An 18,992-nucleotide genomic window follows, 5' to 3' on the forward strand; every position below is an offset into this window, starting at 1 on the left:
ATTTTCCAGTGCTCAATTATTTTTTAATGGCTGGATTAATGCACCAGGAGTTATCTTTGAACATCCACTGAGCTATACCATCGGAGCCACACCCTACAGCTCCAGAAGAGGATTTCCACACTATTCATATGTGGTAGTTATTTGAGAGAAAACAACACACCAGTTCATTGACTATGTCAGTGAAAACTTACCAAGAGAAATAGGGAAGACAGGAAGGAGGGAAGAGAAGGGATGTGGAGGGGGGAGGCATTTGAGAAGGTGAAGGGCTTGTGTATAGAGCACATAGACTAGGGAACTAAGGAGAAAAGGAATGGAAGGGGGAGAGCAAGGACTGAAGGTGAGCTAGACTTCAGGAAATCGCCAAGAGGGTTACGTGAGCTAACAGGGAAAGCAGCACACAGCGCCATAGAGACCCAGCTCCAGAACGAGGGTAGGAAACCATGGGGAATGAAAATTTATTCAGAGTTCTTTTCCTTTTGGATAAGAACATGTTAACTTCCCACGACCAATGCATTTAGTACAAAAAAAAAAAAAAAAAAAAAAAAAAAACCAAACCAAAACAACCCCCCCCCCCCAAAAAAAAACCCAAGCCCATAATCATCAATTTAATTTAGGTTCAGCTTCAGAATAGATTAGAGGTATTAGAAATATACCCAACATTATTTCTCTTTACTCTCTTCTTACTTGAGGAACTCAATGAGTGGAAGAGGGTCCTGGTGTGGACGAGAACAGAAACTCCCAGTGGGAAAGACCCTAATTCATATCCAGGCAGACCCGATACCTGCCAGTGAGCTTCATTGTGAAGCCATGTCCGGGAAGCAGCTGGTTCAAGGGCCAAAGAGGTTTGTGGGTAGGCTCAGCTCTGAATGGAACATGTGCTGACGCTAGATTGGAGAGTTCTCTGAAGCCCTTGAAAGGTCCCATTCTGGCTCCATTCCTGGAGATACCACTAAGCCTTGTACCCCAGATACCTACTGCAACTTGGACACATTCATTTCTTTTGTTGGTCTAGAGAAGGTCCAGGCCTAGGGTGTGAAGCATGCTAAGGTTTACTCACTCAGGGCTTGGTGTCAACCATGGCTTGCACAACGGAGTCTGTATCTTGTTTTGCAGTTGCGTGCAACACCTTACACCTTATTATGTCAGTGACCCCGGCTGACACAGGCAAAGACTGAACAGACTTGGAGGTGTGGGTGGTTCTGAGACACTCACTGGTGGGAACAGGTATCTGGCACTCTGCTGCCTTGGGACAGAACACCATTCTCTTATGCTGAACAAGCATATCCAAAGCTGGAATGAACGTTTTCCAAGTGGGCACAGCATGGCACCGTGTTGATTGCTCCTGGCACAGAGTGACATTGCCAGCCTGTCTGCTCAGAAGCAGGCTATCAGTTGTCATCATCCTTCTCAGATCTGGATCAGGGTGCTGTGGCTAAGTCCAATTTTCAAGTGCTTGAGAGGCTTATGGTCTCTGGTGGGAGAATGCAAAGCAGGTGAAATTTTACCCCTCCTGGCCCCTGTGTGTGTTAATGACCCAAACCTTAATAGCGTAGTAAAATATTTATCTTCTTTTTTTTTCTAGCGAGCAGTCAATCGATTGCTAACTCTCTAGAAGCATTTAGAAATGCCAAGGTCTACTCAGCCACACTAGACGGACCCAGTTAATGGGAAATGCAGGCCACTCACCTCTGGATGGTGCCTCTCCACCCCGCCACTGCAGTGGGGACCCTAAGAGCCCAGTCACTTATTCCTGAACAGGAAGAAAGGGCTACGGACATTTTGTGGGCTTTATAGTTTCAATTGTTCTAGCCAATTGTCTCATTCAAGTTCCACACCCCCAGACCCTGAATAGTCTTGATTCATTTTTTAACCAAGCTCCCCAAACCCCTATTTGAAAAATGGTGCCACATATGTATAGATGGGGCTAGAACAGGGTAATTGATAAGTGTATTTGTTCCTCAGCGTGTCCTTAGGGGATTGGATCCAGAGTCCCATGGAATCTCCTATCTATGGAAGGAAACTCAGGTGTCTTAGTAAATCTGAACAATGTTTGCATATAGAACCCAGACACATCCTTCTGTAGACACGGAATCATCTCTAGGAGATTTATATCTAACATAATGCAGTACTATTAAATAATATTTAGGGAACATGACAGGAAAAGATGTACACACAACTCAGCGCAGATACCCTCTCCTCAAATATTTTCATGGTTGGTTGAATCCACAGTTGAAAGGGGGAGACAGAGGGGCAACTGTATTCAGTAACTTACCGTTGCTTCTTGGAATTTTTTAAATGGGGGGCTGTTGGAAAGAAGAGCTGGTCCCAGGAAATTGGCAGCCATTATGCTAGGGATATCAGGACTCTAAAGACTAGCTTCCTCATCTCACCCCAAGAGGTTAAAAACTGGGGAAAGACCAGGCCACACTTGGCCCCAGTGTAAGGAGCAGGTGGGAGGCAGGCGGTGGTTGACAAGGTGTAGGAGGGACTTTGTGGGTATCTACTCATAGGTGGAGCATTTGACCGTGTGTGGTTGTGGAAGAAGAGTTCTGTCTGAAATCACAAATAATTAGGTCTAGAAAACTTAAAAAAATAGCTACATATAATTCCCCTTCTCCTTGTTATGTTAGGGGCATAACAGTGAAGGTGACTCGGAGATGTCACAAGGAAGACACCGGCAGCCATTTTTCAGCATGATGATTGTCTGTCCTGGATGGAATTGGTTTTATCCAGAGTGAAATAGTCTATTGTATTAATGAGACAGGCACACTTGTGTTCAGTCACAAAGTACTCTGCGGATTTGGCATCAGACGTGGAGCTGGGAATGAAAGCTGCAGAGCACTGGTGAGTTTCTTGCAGCTACTTCCAGATAGTCTCTCATCCTAAAGATGCTGCCTCCCTAAAATATCTGCTCCTTTCCAGGTGACAGATGGAGTGAAGCTGCCATCTTGTTTTTGTCTCCATGTGTGATCTGTGTAACTTCAGCTCCAGTGTAGGGCTGGTGTTACTCCATGACGACCATGAGGTGTGTCTATGAGATCTGTAGCACTCCAACATCACATGAAACCGAGAAGACAGTCAGACAACATCCCTTCTCCTGGGTACCCCTCCCTCTATCTACTACACATAATCGCTGTGTGGGTGGCTCTAAGTGCAGAAAACCCTCCATAAGCCTGTATTAAAAATAATCACGAAGGTGGGTGTTAAGGGCTGGGGACCGTTGGCAAGCTCAGCTCCCATCTAAGAAGCCAAACCATAACCCACAACCTGGAGATCTGAACTTTGGCTGTTTTAAATTATTCCTTACCGGAGATAATGTGAACACATAAGAAACTATATGTAAGCTGTTGACAACTGTATACAGATCAAGAAAATAACAGAGAAGTCATTTTATTGGCTGTCCACAGGAAGGTCATCACACAGGAGGCGAAGATTGCCCCGTGGTGGCACAATACGACACCAATCTAAGCATTGACAGAGGGGTAAAATGTCTGTCCGGGGCTGGATGGACCCCAATTGCCCTCTGCAGCAGAGGATGCCCACCCAGTAACCCTCTTCACTGGGGGATGCCCATCCTCATACAGCTAAGTCCAGTAAGTCACGAAGAATGGTATCGCCCATCGGGCTCTGTCTGTCGCACTAGAAAGTTTCACAAGATTAAAAAGGAAAACAGAGAGAAAGCTTTTCTTCTGGAATACCACCACTGTAACAAAGACTGTAGTGTGGCATGCAATCCCATGTCTGGCCAGCTTTTCCCTTTGGGACTTTTGTTTCATTTTGTTTTAATGAACAAATGGACCAGCAGGTCGACGTCAACTAGTAGTGTAACATTAAGTCCAATTTTCAGTCTGGCTACCAGTATCGAAAACTTTCCTCGTGTCTGTCCCAAGAGCAGCCGACAGAGGGCGCTGCACCCACGCAGCCTCTTTCAATTCCAGGTTCCTCCCGTTCATGGTCTCTGCTCCCCTGGCCCGCTCTGCAGATTCCAAACAAAACGTCCGTTTGGCTATGTCCAGTAACTTGTTTTTGTTTGTTTGTCACCTGTGGTCCCCAGCGTTGGCCATGGAGGTCACACGGAGCTGAGCTTTACCAAACCCCTCACGGAGTCTTCGTGAAGGGAGTCCTGGCTGGCCAGGCCCAGCATGTGCATGGTACGGCTGTGTGCCAGGGGGCTCCCTGCCCCCAGCATCCTTGGCGGTGACGGTGCCTCATCTGGGGTCAGAAACTGGTGGCCCCCATGCTCATCCTTCAGGGGCATAATGTCTGAGAGTGTGGCCTCCGTGGCAAGGTTGGGCATAGAGGAGGGCGGTGTAGGTTGGCCCAGCGTCAGGCTAGCACATGGGGTGCCCAGGCCCGGCTTCCCAGGCATATGCAGCTCTTCGCTGGTGAGGCTGGGCTCGCTCTGAAGCAGGGGAGTGGCTGCGGCCTGCAAAACGAATTTGGTGCTCTGAATGCATTGGTCTTGGTCGCACTAGAGAACAGCAGCGGGAATCAGCAAAGAAAAGGTAGTGAGGAAATGGAAAAGGAGAGGGGAGGGGAGGGGAGGGAGGGAGGGAGGGAGGGGAGGGGAGGGGAGGGGAGGGGAGGGGAGGGGAGGGGAGGGGAGGGGAGGGGAGGGGAGGGGGAGAAGAGAAACCATTAGTATCTTGTCAGTAAGGCAGAGGCAAGGAGCAGACAATCAGGAGAGCCCCCCCCCCCCCATGACACATACAAACTTGTGTGGCAGAATAAAGTACCTCTGTGGGCCTCCAGCGTGCAATATTATACAAGTTATAACCCCCGTGCCCTTCATTCCAAACTTAAAGGGTGTCATTTATAGGCGAATCCCAGACAAAGGTCATAGGATTTCCCACCCACAGCAATAGAGGCTACTGCTTCTTGTAGCTCAGCTGAGAACTTTTGTTTTTGTGTATTTGTATGTGATGTGCATTCAAGTATGTATACATGTGTACATGTAGTGTGTGTGTGTGTGTGTGTGTGTGTGTGTGTGTGTGTGTGTGTGTGTGTGTGTGGACGTGCGCGCGCGCGCGTTGAAATCAGGTATCCCCCTTTATGGTTTAGATACAGAGGCAGGGGCTCTCACTTGAACTCAGTGATTTGGCTAGTCTAGGTAGCCAGCTTGCTCCAGAGACCTGCTGTCTCCTGTGTGCTGTGACTACAGGTGGGTCACGTCACATGACAGGGATGGGGATCCCCGCTGCTCTGCCAGCCCTGGCTTTGAAGTGTGTAGAACCTTCGGGACAACCAGAGACACTGCGCAGAACGAGGGAATGCTGAACTCCACCCTGCTCAGAGCCCCACAGTAGGGGCAGAGGCAGCTTTACATAGCAAGGATTAGACACGAGTGTGGGTTATGGGTCAAACTACCCACTGGAGCCCTATTCTGGGGGAACAAGCAAGCTTCCTCTCTTTACATAGGAGGGACCCTAAAGCACATAGGGCTGGGGGTGGGGCTACTCAAGACATCACACCTAGATGGATCTAGTGCTTGAAGCTGATTTTTTTTTAGGTCACTACCAAACTACATACTAACAGCCCTGTTATTGCCAATAGGCACAACCAGATGTGCTTCTCATCCTTGGCAGCCCAGAGGCGGCAATGGGAACACATACACGGCAGTCTTAATGGAGCAGTGGGAGCAACCGTTCGAGGTTGCAAATCTCGACTTCATTCCCTGTTGTGTGTGCACCCTTCCGGGAGCATGCCTTCCTCAAGTTCCCTGCTCTGTCCATGAGCCTAGAAGAGAAGGCCGAGGCCCCAAGGTAGCTTATTAGAAGTTTGAAGCCCTTGGCTTCATGCTGGACCCAAACTCAAGGGGAAGCTCTGGCAGAAGACTTGGGGATGGGGAATCTTGTCTCAACCAGTCAATAGAATGTCAAAAGAAACATGGAGGTGGGATGAGGGTTGGGGGGATGGAGGAAGAGGGGAACTGAATGGGGGAGTTGCTGTTCAAAGGGATGAGAAGACCTCGAAAAGAAGCTGGAGCGGCTGTTGGCTAAACTTCAGCAGGCACTAATGTATGCATTGTCCAGTCTCCCAAATCATTCCCTTCCACTCCCATACCAGAGCTATCTGGGGAGCATTAGAGAAGCACCCTGGTCTTCCAGGGCAGCAGGGCTATGCCCAGGCACCACTGTCTGCTTTGTGTAACACATGAGCTTGGTCCTGATGGGGCAGCCTCATTGATTAAACATCTGCTTCCAGGATGTCAGGGTCAGAGAGACTCTGCTTTGTCAGGCTGTTCTGTAACGATCACCTTTTAAGATTCCTGCTGGCAGAGACAGACACCCTGGTTCCTTGAGTAACACCCCCCACCCCCACCCCCACTTCTGGAAGCTGGGCATGGCGCTACAGGTCCCTGTATGCAAATGAACCTGGGTCACAGGGCAGGTTGGAAGGCTCCAGCTGGGAAAACAGTGGCCTTTTCTAGATGACAGATTCTTGCTGTCATCAGGTATAGTTAGGGCTGTTGCTCGTGTCCATACTAACCCCCATAACTAAGAAGGAGCAGACTGCGTGTCTCTGTTGACCTGAAGAAAGTCTTCCATATTGGAAACTAACTGGCAAATTCTATCTGAGGGACCAGCCCAAGTCTTCTGACTGCTTCTTACAGACTCCCAGGAAAACGAAGTGGATAGGTTGGCACTTGGGTGGCATTTGCCAGACCGCACGGTGAGAGGGGAGCTGGGGCCCCACACATTGTCCTTAGTAGCCCAGACTACTTCTTGAGTTCCTGGCCAGTGAGAGACTCTTCTCAGAAAACGAGGTGGGCAACACTGGCTGAACAATACTCAAGGTTGACCTCTGGTCTCCTCATTCACCTCTGTCCCAACCCACATACACCTGCATACACATGTATATGTATACACACACACACACACACACACACACACACACACACACCCCTACATAAAGTCACCCAGAAGTCTTTCCAAGTGTCAATTTTAACCCTGACTTCTATGTACATTTGTGTCAACACCTTAAAGAATGGGTAGGCGTAGCTGTGCGTTTTCTCCGGTTGTAGGACCTACGTTCAAACGCCTCATGAGCCTCCTCCACCCTCTCCTAGGTTTATGAAGCTCCAATGAGCATAGGTTTGAAACTGTTAACCTAAGGGCTGAGAAATCCTGCTGCCTCAGAAAACCACCTGACTCATGCAAATGGATGAGGTATTGTCCATATCTATTCTATTGATCAGAACAGGGGACAGGGTGGGGTCTCATCAGTTTCTAACCACAGGCTCTGTACACTGGAATTTATAATTTCCATACTATAAATATATAAAGAGTATCTGCAGTAAACATCTCCTTAGAACAATAGAATCGAATGAATCTGGATTATGCAGGGCTGTGATTGTACTTCACACACACACACACACACACACACACACACACACACACACACACTCTTTTTTCAGGTCAGAATTTTTAAATATTTGTGACACTGTTCACATTCTAAGGGTGATGACTGGATGAACTGACATGGCCGTGGATCCTATTCGAGAACACCACGGTTTGGAAAGCGGCCAGTGTTCTCAGGGTTGCTATGGAGACACCCAATAAAAGTATCCTCTCATCATTCTGCTTGTTTGACCTTTGCTTCTAATTTCTAGTTGCTCTCGTTGGTTAAAAACATTTTTAAAAGCGACATTTATTTATTTGTGGTGCGTGTGCGTGCATGCGTGTGTGTGTGCGTGTACTCGCGTGCACATGCATGTAGATGTTAGAGGATAACATTCAGAAGTCGGTGCTCCCCTTCCACCCTGCCGATTCTCTGGCTTAAACTCGAGTTGTCAGGCTTGGCTGCAAGTGGCTTTAACCATTAAAGCCATCTCAAAGCCCCCGTCCTTAAAGCCTTTTCTATTTAATCTTCTTTCTTTCTGTTACTACACATTCCATTCGCTCTCCTTCCATATTTCCCTCTGATACCTTTCCCTCCCAACTTGCATTTCTGGTTGTTTTCTCTTTTTCTTCTCATCTTCTATTCTGTTCTTTTTCAACCTGTGGCTCTGCTTTGCCAGTTGTTTCATTTGAGGACTTTTTAACCTTCTACCAGTAGAGGGCGCCATCACCACTTTCCTCTTTGAATTTGGTGCCCCTGCTTCTAAAATACACTTGAATTTATCTTCCTTGTTATATAATCTTAAGAGGAAAAAGTTAAGCACCCATTTATGACGGTGATGGTGCATCTAGATGAATACCACATGGAAGAGACCAACATTTTTGTTTTCAAAACAATCCTTTTAAAAGGGCCACATTAACCAAACACTGATTCTATCACATAAAATTGTTTGTTGTTTTGGTTGTTGTTTTCAGATTAAAAATTGGTCAAATATCGAATGGGGCCAGAGTCGAAACTGGCTCTGTATGCGTGTCTACCAGCAGACTTTTGTGTCTTTATTGCTGTGGCTTTTGCTCTGAGTCACAGCCCATGTTTAAACAGTAAAGAAATTTATGTTTCAGATGTTTCAGTGCCACAGACAGTAGATGAGTATTTGTGTTTCAGTCTGATAATGACACAGAGGGCCATGGAGCTGGCTCAGTGGGCAGAGGTGTTTGCCATCAAGCCTGAAGACACACGTTCCCTCTCTTGTCTCACATGATAGCAGGAGCGAGCTGACTCTTGGAGATGTGGGAGATGGATTCCCACACATGCACCATTGAATGCATAAGTAGATACACAAACACACACACAGACACACACACAGACACACACACACAGACACACACACACACAGACACACACACACACAGACACACACACAGAGACACACACACAGACACAGACACACACAGAGACAGACACACACAGAGACACACACAGAGACACACACAGAGACACACACACAGAGACACACACACAGAGACACACACACACAGAGACAGACACACACACAGATACACACACACACACACACACACACACACACGTAAATAAATGTAAAACAGAGAAAACCTTTTTGAAAAAGCCATAAAAACTCAAAACATTAAAGAGACCATTTACTTTTAGTTTCTGCAGATTTGAGACACATTCTATTCTGGCTGATGCCTTATCTGAAAGTCCACATTTTCGAAAAGCTATGAATTTTCCAGGCAGTCTGTAGACACATTCACAATGGCTTACATTCCTTGTGGCTTTTGCTCCAATTCTGTCAAAAGGAGTCAAGCTGGGCAGGGCTTATTTCTGCTCAGCTGTAAAGCTCTGTCTCTGGCCTTATGGGCATGCATCAAGAGACAGAAGACTACCCCACCTTCCAGAGTCCACCTGAAATGCAGATTTAGGTTAAGAGGCTTGATCTGGCCTTTTCAGGTTGTACATGGAGACTCCTCCAGCCCTCATTTAACAGTGGAACTGTTGCCCCCATCTTGCTTGATATCAGAATAAGGGCAGTGTTAGCTTCCCATTCCTCTGAATCAATTTAAAAAGAGGAAAGATTTCTTGGGGTTCACAGCTTCAGCCCATGGTCACATGGTCCCGTGGCTCTGGGCCTGCAGAGACACGGTAGGTTATAGTGGGGATACAGCAGGCAGAGAAGGCCTATTTACTTCATGACAGGCAGAATGCAAACAGAAAAAGGGGCTGGGTTCCCAAAGATCCCTGTCCAGGGCACACTCTTAATGGTTGTTCTTCAACTAGATCCTTTCTCTTTCAGAGTCTATCACCTCCCAACAGGTGGAATCCAGGCCTTGGACATTTCCGATCTGAACTCTAATGGGGAGGATATCAAATATTAAGTAATACTAAGTTATTTTTAAAAGTCCCCCAAATACACACTGTGTTATCTTCACCTCTAACAAATGTTCCCAAAAGGGTCTCTGTAGCTGCAGCCTCCAAATATAAATATGTATTCTGCGTCTGAAGCTATCCAGAGCGTCAGTTACTTGCTGATCCAATATTCACCTATCCTTCTGGTCATGGATGGTAGCTGGATGGCAGCTTTGTGTTACAGAGGATCCGAGTGTTCAAATGAGGCTTTCTGATACAGAGTGTTTGAGTGCTCGCCTGAGGCTTTCAAGCCTACAGTATCTACTGTGATAGAAAGGCCATCAGTGCTGGACAACACCATAAGCCAATGAGGACAGTGAACTTAAGATTCAAGCTTCAGCTGGCACTGTGGTAGCCAGCACGGAATCAGTGTGGCTCTTGGGAATTCCCTCAGAGTTCAACTGGCAGAGCTGTGCCTGCAAATACCTGCAGCACGTGAAGCTACAGAGGCCACATGTCCACTGCTCTAACATCTCTTCTGAACTGTGTAGTGGAGGGGTGATCACTTAGATGCCAAATAAGCACCACCATCTCCTTACAGGAGATGCTAAGTTATGGGTCTGAGAGTGAACAGACCTCCTGGGTACTTAGATACCACGCCCCTACTGCTATCCGCCTATTCTTTCTGATACAGAATATCTAAGTGCTCCTGTGAGGCTTTCTGATACAGAATATCTGAGTGTTCATAGGAGGCTTCCATGCCTACAGTATCTACTCCCTAAAACACTGCCTATTTCTCTGTGTGCACTTTCCCCACTGCAGATGAAATGCTTTCTTGATCAGGATACCAGTTCTACACTAAACTGTGGGAACAAATTTGACGAAAGATTCCCTTTTCCTTCCTCGGATGCTCCTTTAAGGCTATAGGCACTGAAGATGGTTTTGGCCACAGTGATTGTGGTGATTTGAATATGACATGTTCCCCAGAGCCAAGGGTATTTGAACACTTGGTTTCCAGCTGGTGGCAATGTTGTGGAACCCTTAGCAAGAGGAAGCTTGCTGGAGGAAGTGCACCCCTGGGGGTGGGCTTCTAGTTTGAGCTCAGCTTTCTGCTCTGGCTTCCTGCTTCTGTATCTCCCCACCATTATAGACTTTCCCTCCAGAACCACAAGCCCAAATAAGCCCTTCTTTCTATAAGTCGGTTTTGGTCATGGCATTTTATCATAGCTTCAGGAAAGTAACAAATACAGAGGTCATTTCAATGGTCAAATTTAGTACTGATTACTGGGAGAGTAGGTAGTGAAAACTTGGCTCTGGGCAAGTGGGAGCATCTGCTGTCTCGTGGCCTTGACTCATAGAGACAAGACTTCTACTGCAGTGAATAGATAGGTACTGGGTTGGTATAGACTCTGTATATGAAAAGGACCAGAACAATAGACACATGTGGTGCCAAGTGTTGTAAGCGGACTATGCACAATGGTAAATTCTGAGGAAGAGAGGCTTGCAGGGTAACTTCTAGCATTTGACCATAGAATGGCAGCTCTGCTGAGTAGAAAAAAATTGAGGTCAGGTGTGAAGATGCTAGCAGCTGGATCTGTAAGGTCAGAACACTGGAGGATGCTGTGCAGGGAGGAACACAGAGGGTCTCCCATAACTCTTGGCATCGGGGCGGGATGGCTGTGATCTCAATCAGGCCCTGGAAGTCAACAGTCACGGTGAGGTCAAGAGTTGAACAGGGGTGCTGCAGGATGAGACAGATGTTGTGGATTTGGTCTCATCGACAGACAGTACCCCCATCACCATCCTGGCATCCAGCAGAGACCCCGGCAGGGTGACACCTGAGGAATAAGAACTTTGTCCTAAAGTAAGAAACTAGCCTAACGCTAACAGCTGAATACCAAACTCTGACAAGATCTTCACAGCAGACACTGTTTTTAGGGGCCTGAGAAGTCCCAGGGACTTCCCACAGTCCTACCCTAACCAGACATGATCCAAGCTCAGAGAAATCTGATTAACCGTCAGCTGCACCTCTGGTGGAAATGGGGATGGCCGCTCTTCAAAGGAAGGTCACAAAGTGTGAAGTTGACACTAGACCATCTGTAACGTGCACCGTTCAATAAAGTGTCAACAGACACACAAAGACAAGGGAAGGCGTGACAGAGTGAAGAAGAGTTATAGAAGTGAGAAGAATGATGACCAAGTGATGAACTCAGCAGTGGATAGGAAAAGGAATTAGAAAAGAGACGCGAACATGGAGAATGACCAGAACAAATGACCCCGTCGGCCCAAAGAACAGAGGGAAATACCATGATAGAATCATGTTCAGGCTCACAGAGACCTATATTACTATTATTAAAATTGAAAATTCTGCATATGTGTATAGTTGGAGGCCCTAGAATAAACAGAACAGGACTAATACAGAAAACAGTTATTAGAGACGTACCCCAAGCAGCATCCTTGTGGGGATCACTCTGGACCAGCTCACTGGTTCATCTGATATGTGCCCATGCAGGTGAGCTCTGTGCAGGAAAGCCCTACTGCACTGGCCAAAGTGATGCAAATAGTGTGGATTGGGGGAGTGTGCACAGCAGACATGCTAAACACCTTCACTGACCTGACATCTGCCATAGAACAGCATATGATAAGAGATTAGGGTTTTTTTTGTTTTGTTTTGTTTTGTTTTGTTTTTGGATGCTAATACAAAATGCCTCATCAAAGCAACTTAGGGAAGGAAGGATTTGTCTTCCAGTTGGAAGTGACAGGGTAAGTAGCATGGTCACCATGTGCCCACCGTTAGGAAGTAGAGAAAGAATACTGCTTATGCTGGGTAGCTTCTGCCTTTCTGTGCAGCCCAGGAGCCAAGTCCAGAGCATGGTGCTGCCCCCCTTCACCATGGGTCTTTCTTCAGCAAGAAGAAGATAACCCCAAACAGTGTGCCCAGCAGCTAGCTCAGTCTAAATAACCCCTACTCACTCATTCAGGCTCGTGCCTGGAAGCTTGTCCCCTAGGGGATTCCTGATGCAGGCAACCTGAAGTCACATAATCATCACAGACAGACATACTGGTTAAGTTGGGAGGGACTGTAGACAGGTTGCACATTTGGTTTTGTGACCGTGTCAAATGAATTGTATTCTGCAAAGAAAGCTTGCAGGTTGCAACTAACCCAGCCCTGGGAGGAGCCTTCAGGCTGCTGCTCCCTATAAAAACACCCTGGGGTAGATGAGTTAAGGAGAGCATTGTCACGGGGTTAGATTGCCAAGGAAGTAACCTCAGCTCAGCCCTGAGTCAGTTGTGTCACATACTTAACACAGAGGAATTTGTCTCTTCAATGGGACAATTAGCATGCTTTCACTTAGTCTCATTAACGCCTCACTTTTGAGATTAAACAAGATGTAAACACATGCAAAGAATCTTGTAACGTGTCAGACATGCAGTAATTAATCTCAACCTCGTTCCTTCTCCCTCTCTTAACCAACACTACCGATACCAGTTATTAGAGACTTGTAAATACTGGGGCTGGAACACTGATGTCCATTGGAACACAACTACTATTACTGTGGTTATATTACTGCTATTAAAATTGAGATTCTGTGTATGTTCACGTATGTGTGCATGAGTGTGTTGTATGTGCTTTGTTGGTGGGTATGTGTCAGTGCTGAAGCCAGAGGGAGACGTTGGATGTCCTGGTCTGCCACTCCTTGCCTTATCCCTCTGAGACAGGGTCTGCCACTGAAGCTGGTAGTCTAGTAGCCTGCCAGGCTTGGTAGTCCTCCTGTCTCCACCACACAGTACCATGGTGACAGACACATGTGCACGCCATGCTTGACTTTTAACATATGTGCTGGGATCCTAACTCAGCTTCTCATGTGCACACTCACTGAGCTATCTTTCTAGCCCTCCCAGTTGAGACACGATCTCACATAGCCCGAGCTAACTAACCTGCTATGTAGCTGAGGATGACCTGGAACTTCTAATCCTCCTGCCTCCATTTCCCAAGTGATGAAGTTAGAGGCAGGAGCTACCTACCATACCTATTCTGAAGCGCTTTTTTAATCCAAGGAGACTATGAATTCATTGGAATTCATGTATCCCTGAAATTTGACTTAAATTCCCCTTAGGGTATGAATGACTGGCGACAAATCTCTCCTAACAGTAGGTTTTCACATGGGAGGGTTACATGATGACAGGCTGTGCCAACTGAAAGGATTATGGGAAAGAAAAATTACACACGTGCCGTGTCGGCTTTCCATGCTTCTTCACTGGGGTGTAACATACCACCGAGTTCAGAGTAAGGGGCTCAGGTCAAATTGGTGTTAGGCAACCATCCTTAATCTCTGTCCACTCCAGACTTCCTAGTCTGTAAAGTGGAGTCAATGTTAGTGCCATCTCCTGGGGTCACCATGGAGGTCACGGGGTCATCCACGGCATAGCTCACGGCAGGCTACAGCTGCTATGGCATGGAACTGGTAAACGCACGTGATGTAGGTGAGCATGGATGAAGAAGAGGCCAGTGGGTGAGAGTTCAGCTGAGTGGCAGCCTTGTCACACAGCTGGGTACTCTGGCCTCAATCCAATTAGCCTGGTACTTGCAGCATAGGACAATGGAAACCATAAAGATGTGTTCTAAGTGCTTGTATGGATGGTGTGCTTGGTAGTTTTTGGGTTCTTTGTTGGTTTGTTTGTCACATCGTTGGTCTGCCATACCTGGGCTGGTGGTCCTCAGTTCTATAAGCAGGCAGGCTGAGCAAGCATCCCTCCATGGCGTCTGCTTCAGTTCCTACGTAAAGTTCCTGCTTTGATATCCCTCAGTGGACTGTGACTCAGGGTATGTGAGCCAAACGAACCCCTTCCTCCCTATGTTGCTTTTTTGGTCTTTATCACAGGAGTAGGAAAACAGAAGACAGATGACCAATAGGCAGACTGCAGCACGGAACAGTGGTGGCATGGTGACAAAACAGGATGGGCAGAGGTAGCGTCTGTACCGGAGGGACCCTGAAGGAAGGCTGGCATTGAGCTATCCTCGGTCAGTCATTGCTAGGAATACTCACCCCTCCCTCCCTAGCCTGGTATCTGTAGGGTAAGGACTCTAATCTTCCACAAGCTCGGGCACTGGGCACTGGACTGAGGAGGATGGGAATCTGAAGTCCATCATGAGGGCCTCATTCTGACCTCTGGGTCCACACAGACCAGCCTTACCCAAAGACTCGCTAATACTCTCAGCAGTGGGCAGGAGTCTTGTAAAGTGCTGGCAGCTTCAAGCACAGAGCCACCCTGAGATACTGAGAGCAGAGCCAGCATGTTAAGGTAGAGATGACATGGGGCTGCCAGTGAGCCCAACCTTCAGATTTATCTGTCTGTGAGTCATTTGGCTTACACGCAGAAATGATTTCTTTGGAATCATGGCATGCTCTGGAATTCTTAGGAAATAAGCAAAAGCTCCCTATGAATAATTTATAAAATGTGATTAATTTTTCATGAATGCTAAATTTCATGATTAACGAAGCAGCCATGTTCAGGGACTCACGGAAACTGGGCATTTGCTAATTTTGATTCCGAAGTTCTCATGGGTTAGAACTTGCGTATTTTTTTTTTTTTCAGGTCTTGATGTTCTTTCATTTTCTTTTTTGGTCATCCTGGAAAGCCCATAGGCACTTATCCACAGCTTCTCATGAATTAAATGCTTTCTTGGCTCATGGACTAGTTTGATCTTATCAAAGCTATTACTTCAAGGAGCAACACTGTCAGGTACTGCTACAAAGGAGACTTCTGTCTAGCTCCTGGTCTCACATTCAGTGTGGGTGGAGCTCTTTGCTTACAGATAAGGCTAAAAGTGGAGAACAGAAGGATGGAATTCGGAGACAGCGGCCGACTGACCCCCTCCCTCCCCCATGGGCGGGAAGGATAAGTTCACTTATGCTGAAGTTTAAATAGTACTTAATATGTGCTGGTAATCAACACCCACTACATGCCTACTATAGAATGATAGGAAGAGGAAGTAGACAGGCTCTCTGATAGGAAGAGGAAGTAGACAGGCTCTCTGATAGGAAGAGGAAGTAGACAGGCTCTCTGATAGGAAGAGGAAGTAGACAGGCTCTCTGCCAACCCTCAGCACAGTCCTTAAGGGGTTGAATGTAACAGCAGTATATACATCTTGGGTAAGTGGTAAGGTTTATCTATATCTCCACTAATTCAACGTGAATTGGGGGAAGCCTTCCCTGAGCTTTCCCTCCGGGTACCTACCATCTCCAGGTCTCACAGGTACCTGAATTCCACACGTCCAAACTGGCCACCCCTCACCATAGCCCTCTGAGCTGCTGCCAGGGAGCTGAATGACCAACTCACTAAGTAAAAGGCTACCTCTAGGGTCCCCCTCCTGAGACAATGTCATTTCACTTCTCAAATTTTGCCTCTTTGCTGACCCTGCCTCTGCTGTTCTGGCCAGCCCTGAGGTCATCTGGACTTGTGGAGTGTCTTTTCTGCTTGCCCTGGCTCCAATATCAGCCTCCCTCCCCTCTATGTACAACCCATGGCCTCCTGTGATACTGTTTACTCCAGATGGGAATTTAAAGGCATCACTTGCTGAATTGAGGCTCTTCACACCCCACTGCCTCATACCATGTATCAAGGCCCTTTGTTCACTTCCTCTCCTGCCTGCCCCTCCCCCTTGATTCCCACATACTCTGACATCATCTTTCTGTTCTGTAGCCTCAGTGTCTACAATAGTCCCTGTCCCCTGCAAACCCAGCTGTGTCACCCAGCATCCACGTTCACTCTGTTTGGGCACTCACTGTAGTCTGAATACCAAACGCCTCCCAAAAGTCCATGTGTTGGAACTGGTCCCTGGAATTCCAGTACTGGGAAATGGTGGGATTTTTAGGGCTGGGACATCTTTAGATCACTGGAGGTGTGGCCTAGAAGGGGACCATGAGATCCCAGCCTCTTTTCTTTTGCTTCCTCACCATGAAGTGAACACATAACTCTGCCCCATGTTCCCTACTGTTGTTCTCAGGCCTCATTGCCAGAGACCTAAAAGCAAAATGTCCACAGACCATGGACTGAAACCTTTAAAACTGTAAACCAAGACAAATCTTTTTTTCTCCAATTTGCTGTCATCTGTCCTTAAATATTTAGCCCACGTGTCTACTCCTCCAGGAAGCTTTTCCTGAAACCTCAGTGCTTTTTTAATTTTTAATATTTTTTATTTTGTTATTATTATTTTTTGAGGTCCTCCATCATCTACCCTTGCTTAGTTTATTCTAGCACATTCTGCCAAAACCCTCCATATATTGCAAGTCTTTCAAGGTAAAAGACTCTTTGTTCCAGAATAAAACAAGAGGAAGTAGCCTTAAACTGTTCTATGTGACACAAACTTTTGGAGTGTGTTAAGAGGAATTTCAGGCTGCGGTGATGGTTTTCAATTTTGGCTGCTTCTTAAAACCACTGCTAGAGAGGATGTATATGTTATGCAGGAGAGTAGTAACCACTGATCTCACCTAGCTCTGAACTCCGTGAGCGACAGTAGTGTCAGCCTGCAAGATACAGCCACCGGCATATACAGTGTCACAAATGATATGTGGGTAAGCAACCCCTTTGTGACTGTATTAAGGCCGACCTCATGAGATGAAACCCATACCTGACACTCGATGAGTCCAACAAGTGAGACTAGATAAGTCTCGGCCCAGGGGAAGACCTATTGCTGTTGCTTAGTGAGCACAGAGATGAAGTCACTCCCGATGGCCTCATGCTATCACCGCATGGTGATATCACTGTATCACCCAGCCCTCATCGGAGAAGCATTCCTTGTAGTAGGCAGTAATTACACCGAGATGCACAACTGTATAACGTGCAGAGTGAGAGACTTCCTCAAGACTCTGCCTCTGTGCAGAAGAGGAGGCAAAAAGATTGTGAGAGCCAAAGGGAGACTTCAAAGCAACTGTTTTTCAGGCCTAAGAGGGCTGCTGCACAGACAAACTCACTGGGACAGTGACAGCATGCATAAAGACCCGCACAGGCAATTGCCAGACAAACTCTCAGTGCATAGAGGAGGAAGTAGGGGATACAATTCAATCTCTAGCCAGAAATCTATCTATCTGCTAGAAAAGATAAAATCAGTTTTCTTCAATGACCCTCGGCATATCAACCACACTCCAGGGCAGACCCCATGTTTGGGAGCAGTAAACCAACAAAAAACAGACTCCATGCTCTCTCTCTCTCTCTCTCTCTCTCTCTCTCTGTGTGTGTGTGTGTGTGTGTGTGTGTGTGTGTGTGTGTGTGTGTGTGTGCAGGTTTTCTTTGTTCTTTTCTTTCTTTTTTCATGAGAAAGAACATGAAGAGAGGTGGGTAAGGAGATTGGGGAGGATCTGGGAGGAGTTAGGGGAGGAGAAAGAATATGATAAAAATAAAAATAAAAATAAATCACACAAAATATTTTAAAAATTAAAGATAAGAAGCAGTCACCTCAGGGAACTTAACCATTCCCACATGTGGACCTTCCCCTGGGATTCTGACTAACTAGGAGTCTGGTGAGCTCCCAGGCTGATGGAGTGACACTGGATCAGACAAAAAGAGCATAACTGGAAGAAATTGAGGAGATTCCCCCCCCCCCCTACTCCCCAGAGTCATACAATATAGCATGGGCTGGCCTTGAACTCATGATCTTCCTGCCCCAGCCTTCTGAGTGTCAAGATTACAGGAATGTTCCACAAAGTCTCCCTCAGCCAAAGCCACCCCTTTACCCCCTGCAGTGGTGGGGATCGATCCCAGGACTCCATGTATTCTCTGCAAGCACTTGTGTGTGGTGGGCAGCCCTGTGTCTTGTGTCATTACCTATACCTACACTCTGGGCAGTGCGATGGCTAACCTGACGGTCACTTTGACTGGATGTCAAAGCACTCATGAGACTTGTATGTCTGTGAAGGTTTCCAGAACATTCTCGTAGAGAGAGAGAGGCCTACCCGGAATATAGGCAGCACCAAATGCAGACTTGGGGTTGGGGGGAGGTCTGGATGGGACAGAAGAGAGAAAGAGAAAGCCAGCAGAGGAACAGCATTCCCCACAATATGAGCTTCCTGTTCCACACGCCTTTCCCACCAGGATGAAACGAACCTTCAGACACCAGGAGCAAAAGAAACAATTCCTCCCTTAAGTGATTTCTGTCAACTGTTTTGGTCACAGGGTTGGAAAATGACAAACACAAGCAAGTTACCCAAGATTTGAAACTCCAGGTTTGTCCTCTGTAAAATGGTACCTTAGTTACCTTTCTATTGTAATAAAACACCATGGCCATA

General features: G+C 46.9%; 1 protein-coding gene across 3 annotated transcripts in view; it reads right to left on the minus strand.

The window, feature by feature from the left end:
• Positions 1-3,359: 3,359 nt before the first annotated feature.
• Zdhhc14 (zDHHC palmitoyltransferase 14) overlaps positions 3,360-18,992 on the minus strand; it is a 248,834-nt gene continuing 233,201 nt past the window's right edge. For 2 of the 3 annotated variants that reach the window (XM_076926706.1, XM_076926704.1), the window contains one exon: positions 3,360-4,471. In XM_076926706.1, coding sequence (XP_076782821.1) covers positions 4,070-4,471 — 402 coding nt within the window. In that variant the 3' untranslated portion in view covers positions 3,360-4,069. The remainder of the gene's footprint in view (positions 4,472-18,992) is intronic. The other variant, XM_076926705.1, reaches the window with a different exon arrangement.

Source organism: Arvicanthis niloticus, chromosome 28, assembly GCF_011762505.2.
Source record: "Arvicanthis niloticus isolate mArvNil1 chromosome 28, mArvNil1.pat.X, whole genome shotgun sequence".
Classification (NCBI taxonomy): domain Eukaryota; kingdom Metazoa; phylum Chordata; class Mammalia; order Rodentia; family Muridae; genus Arvicanthis; species Arvicanthis niloticus.